General features: G+C 42.6%; 1 protein-coding gene across 1 annotated transcript; it reads right to left on the minus strand.

Annotated features, from left to right (window-relative positions):
• Nucleotides 1-3,323: 3,323 nt before the first annotated feature.
• LOC142665797 (uncharacterized) lies at nucleotides 3,324-4,520 on the minus strand. The gene has a single exon (XM_075845574.1). It carries the CDS (start codon nucleotides 4,295-4,297, stop codon nucleotides 3,743-3,745), a length of 555 nt encoding a protein of 184 aa, XP_075701689.1. The 5' UTR covers nucleotides 4,298-4,520; the 3' UTR covers nucleotides 3,324-3,742.
• Between the last annotated feature and the right edge of the window lie 775 nt (nucleotides 4,521-5,295).

The following is a 5,295-nucleotide window of genomic DNA, read 5'->3' on the forward strand; positions in this document are numbered from 1 at the left end:
GGCTATTAGAAGGTTCTGGATTAACATAGATTGGCAGATGAAGTGCAGTCAGTGTGTCACTTTTATTTTTATAGGATGTGGTTTTGGCAGAAGCCGGGTTCTGGATTAGAAGTTATTATTACCAGGCAAATAGCAATGGCCATAATTGTAATTTCACTCTGAGGTTACGGATATTAAAGAAAGATGAGGTTTTGGTGGAAATGGAGTTTTAAAATGTACATTCAGCTATTAACACCATGTTCATGTTAATTCCAGCTTCAACATTTTGTTCTGATTAATTTCTGAATATTTATCCATTTAGCAGTAAAAGTTCCTTTTTCTGCTACAGAGCCCCAAATCTCCTGCATACTCAAAACATTACATTATTAAATTACGGCTGCCTGGAGTCACCACTAGGGGGAGTTCAATGTATAAACTGTATGCCATTAGCTCGCTCTAGTGGTGACAGCAGGCAGATATAATTTTATTATTTAACTCTATGGGGGATTTACTTATGATTTACATAGACTGGTGTTTCATACACCAGTCTGAGAATTAAACGCCACTGGAGTAAGATGCGATTAATATATTAGTAGGCTCACACCTTTTAATAAGTTTGTTGCATCTTCGGCTGTCAGAGCACCAGAAGGGAAAATCTGCGTCAACTACGAGCTGGCATAGATTTCCTTTAAAATTTAGTCAGGCTTGGCCCACCCCCTCCGCTAAGCCCCACCCACTTTTTTGAAAAGTTATGGTGGTGGCGATAAGACCAAAAGGTTTAGAAACAGTCACAGAGCATTTAATAAGTCTATAGGGGATCTTTTTGCAATTTTTTTTATTATAATAATTTTTTTCCCCTTCAAACTTTTACAACCACGTCTTACAAAGAAGTCTAATTATTATTGGGCAGGTCGGACTGAACCACATTGGGCGTGTCATAGGAAATGATTCAGAGAGCCCATCTTCCAAATATTTATAACAAGTGTATGTCCCCTTTAAACTTTCTTGTAAACTCTGCTGTTATTATTACACACATAGGTTATAGCATAAAATGACTATTAGAAAATTTGTGAAATAAAAGCAAGCAGCAAGTGATCTGTTCTATTTTCAGCCTCAGACATGGTTGTCCATTTAACCATAGCCATGGACAAAGCCAAAAATGTAGCCCTGCTGGTAGATAGTGATTGATACCTGGGTAAAATAACTCATGCCGTCCTGTATATAAGAAACTTTACTTCCAGTACACGAGTGGTCTCCAGCTTGTGGCTCTTCAGCTGCTGGGAAACTTAGCATGCCCGGACAGCCGCAGGATAGGAGTTGTAGTTTCCCACCAGCAGGAGATCCGCAGGTTGGATACCACTGCTATACACAAATATGTATTGAGGATTCTGCACAGGCACATGTGGTTTTATGCAACATCCGGACATGGTTGCCATATGGCAAGCAGTAATAGAGCATGATAGAACAGATAGTCAGCATCTGGTCTTACAGCAATGGCGTCCGAATTATTAGAATCGGCTGGATTTTTGGATCAATTTGGCATATTATAGAATTTGCTACGTTGGTGTATTTGAGATTTGCTACACTTGTCATAGTACATACCGATCTTTGCTGCCACCTAGTGGATTCTGCTTAAAAGATAAAACAAAATTTGAAAAGTGTACAGTAAATGATGTGAGGTTTGTAAAATAAATAAATAAAAAAAAGTTCATACTGTATATTGCAGCACTTCAGAGCTTCCTGCAATCTGTCTCTGTCAGTTATATCTGATAGTTTAGTGATCTAGGATAACTTATATTTTGAAAGCTGAAGCGTGATACAAGTCCTGGGAGTAATTACATCGGCTGATTTTGGCCGGTGCAGCGAGTGCCGATCAACGAGACAGCTCGTTGATCGGCACTCGATTGCTCCTGTCACGCGGAGCTATGTATGCTATGTATGCTGCGGAATTGCTGCTTGTCTGTTGCGGGTATACACTATTGAATTCAATGGGAGGTAAAACCCATAACACATCGGCAAATGTTGCGACTTTTGCAGGTGAATAGCTGCGATTACACTGCAAAAATTCCAAATCAGAAAAAAAACAGATATATTTTTGTTTCAAAATAATACAAAGGTTCATACTTACCCCCAGCCATTGTGATAGCAACACAATCCCATGTTCTGAGCGCTGCCCGGCCTCCTGGGATGAAGTTTCATCCCATGTGACTGCGGCAGCCAATCAAAGGCTTCAGCTGTCACATGGACTGCAGCGTCAACTCGCAGTATTTTTACAGCGGAGATTCCACCCGAAAAACTGCACCACGATTTGCTGCGGTTTTTCGGGTGGAGTTCCCTGCGGCTTCCGGGATATGCTGTGTACTTTTATGCAGCGTATCTGCCCTGTGTGCACTTACCCTAAAGGAATACTTAATGTAATAACATATTAATTACATAGTACCATTAAAAGGTGATAGTTAGTGTATCTAGCAAGTCTAGTCTTAGGCCTAGTTCACACAGAGAATTTTGCAGGCAGAAAAAATCTGCCTCAAAATTCCTTCAAGAATTTTGAGGCAGATTTTGACCTGCCTGCGATTTATTGCAGCGTTTTTCATGGTGTTTTATCCATTCAGGACCGCGGGCAAACAACGCAGCGGATAATGCTCTGAAACGGGCGTTGACGGTTTTTACTGCCTCCCATTGATTTCAATGGGAGGTCAGAGGCGGAACCGCAGGAAGAAAGGACATGCTGCTTTCTTTTCCTGCGAGTGGCTAAAAGTCGCCTGGGAAAAAGAACGCCTCTGCCTCCCATTGAAATCAATAGGGGTGATTTCGGCCGATCTTTGGCGCTGATTCCGACGTGGTTTCCGCGTCAAAATCAGTGCCAAAAAAACTCTGTGTGAACTGAGTCTTAGCTGTTGAGCAGCAGTACCACCATGCTTCATTCGTCATTAATCAGATTTTTCTAAACATGGCGCCCCACTGAGCCACACAAGCAAGGCCACTTTGAGGGTATGTTCACACGCCCTATTTACGGACGTAACTCGGGCGTTTTACACCTCGATTTACGTCTGAAAATACGGCTCCAAACCGCCGGCAAACATCTGCCCATTGAAATCAATGGGGTTACGATGCTCTGTGCACACTGGCTTTTTTTTTTTTTAAGCGCCGCTGTCAAAAGACAGTGCGTAAAAAGTCGCCCACGTCAAAGAAGTGCATGTCACTTCTTGAGACGTAATTGGAGCAGTTTTTCATTGACTCCATTGAAAAACAGCTCCAATTACATCCGTAATTGACGCCGCGAAAAACGTGAGTACGAGCAATTACGTCTGAAATTCAGGACCTGTTTTCTAACAGGGGGGCATCACAGATAAAACCTTATGAGTAGAATCAAGGATCATGAACACCATAGATATGTTATATTTCAAAGCAGATCCCACTATAAATCAGGAGACGACCCACGAACAGTTGGGAGACTTTCGCCTATCATTGGGAGGAATCCAAGGAAATGGAAAGTTAGATTTCACGAGGTCCTAAAGCAAATGTCAGTGTCCCTCACAAAAAGAAGACTCTTTGGTTTAGCTGGTAATACGGCTTGAGCCGGGTTTGTTGCATGTCCTGTTCCAAGATGGCTTGGTCTATGATTGCTCTGTAACATGTGGTCTGCTCGGCAGTAGGCAGCTTCTTTATGTGTTTATATATGCTGGATGGCCTTTATGTTTCTCAATATTATCTTGACATGGGACCTCTGATTTTTGATTGACAAAGACAAGTTCTCTCCTTATTACTCTTCGTCTTCCTTGATCATTTTGCACAGTTTCTCCAGCGCTTCCTGAAGACCTTCTCCAGTAACACCAGAGCAGCCACACACGTCCCATTTCCTGGCAGGAATCCTATCAAGTTTGAGATGATGCTCAAGTTCAGTCGGACTACAAGCCCCATCTAGATCTTGTTTGTTGGCCAATACAATGAATGGTAAGTCCCGTGTGACCATATATATTGCATAGCGCAGATCTTCCCGGGCTTCACCAAATCTCTCAGTGTCCTTACTGTCCACAACAAACAAAAAGCCTTGACAGAGGTCCAGGTAATGTCTTTTTAAGGGCCCTCCCTTTGCTCCTAAACTAACGTCCCACATTACAAGTGATATGTCCTCAAAAATGTCCAAGGTTTCTACATTGTAACTGACTGTTGGTACAGGTTTTATAGCTTCGTTCAGCTTTAGTCTGTACAGTATTGTGGTTTTGCCACTTCCATCAAGTCCAATCATTACAACAGTAGCTTTCTTTAGGCGCATCCTGCCACACAGTCCCTGTATCCTGCTCACCAGGGTGCCCATGTTCTCTGCCGCAACCAAAAGGTGACCAGATAAGATGCATTTTACTATGGAGTCTATACCGAGAGGAGTGATGAATACTAACAAATATCTCAGACTAGTGACATGGTGCGGTGATCACATTCCCAGCTTCCTCCCAGTCATCAGTGTGTTTAGACATTCTCCTCCTACTTCTCTCTACTTCCTCCCAGTCATCAGTGTAATTAGACATTCTCCTCCTACTTCCTCCCAGTCATCAGTGTGTTTAGACATTCTCCTCCTACTTCTCTCTACTTCCTCCCAGTCATCAGTGTGCTATGCAAGACTCTCCACGCTGGACTCTGCTGTGTCACGTACAAACGTGAAGAAAAAAACAAAACGTTATGTGGTTGGATGAACACGGATGCATTGAACTTTGGATCTGTTGTCACAAAGAGCCGTGCACAGGAGACGGAATTTAACCCCTTGGTTACAGTCAAATAAAAGCAGATTGAGTGCATTGCTTTATTGAAGTGCAGGAACTCTGAAAATAACCAGAAGAGTTAGGGAAAGATGTGCGATCACTAACATATATACATTTAGGGCTGGGCTTACACTCGCAGCAAGCACACAAATACACACACAGCATATACACACACATAAACATACATATATACAGCATATACACACATAAACATACATATATACAGCACATACACACATAAAACACAGAAAAATTTTGTTATACATTCGCCCATTTACATAGGCCATGCCCACACCTTACAGACCACTGGGCTGACCCCGTTGCAGGAAGCAGATGGTGCCGTACACTGCATAGCGGCCGTGCTGGGCTACTGCAGCTCTGCTTCTATTAACTTAAATATGAGCAGAGCTTCAGCATTGCAGCACGGCCGCTATACAGTGTACGGCGCCATCTGTTTCCTGCACCAACCGATCATATACTGATGACCTATCCTGTTGATAGGTCATCAGTATGATAAAACACCCCATGCCCAGACAAACCCTTTAACTAATATAGGCCA

This window comes from Rhinoderma darwinii, chromosome 13 (assembly GCF_050947455.1).
Source record: "Rhinoderma darwinii isolate aRhiDar2 chromosome 13, aRhiDar2.hap1, whole genome shotgun sequence".
In the NCBI taxonomy this organism is placed as follows: Eukaryota; Metazoa; Chordata; class Amphibia; order Anura; family Rhinodermatidae; genus Rhinoderma; species Rhinoderma darwinii.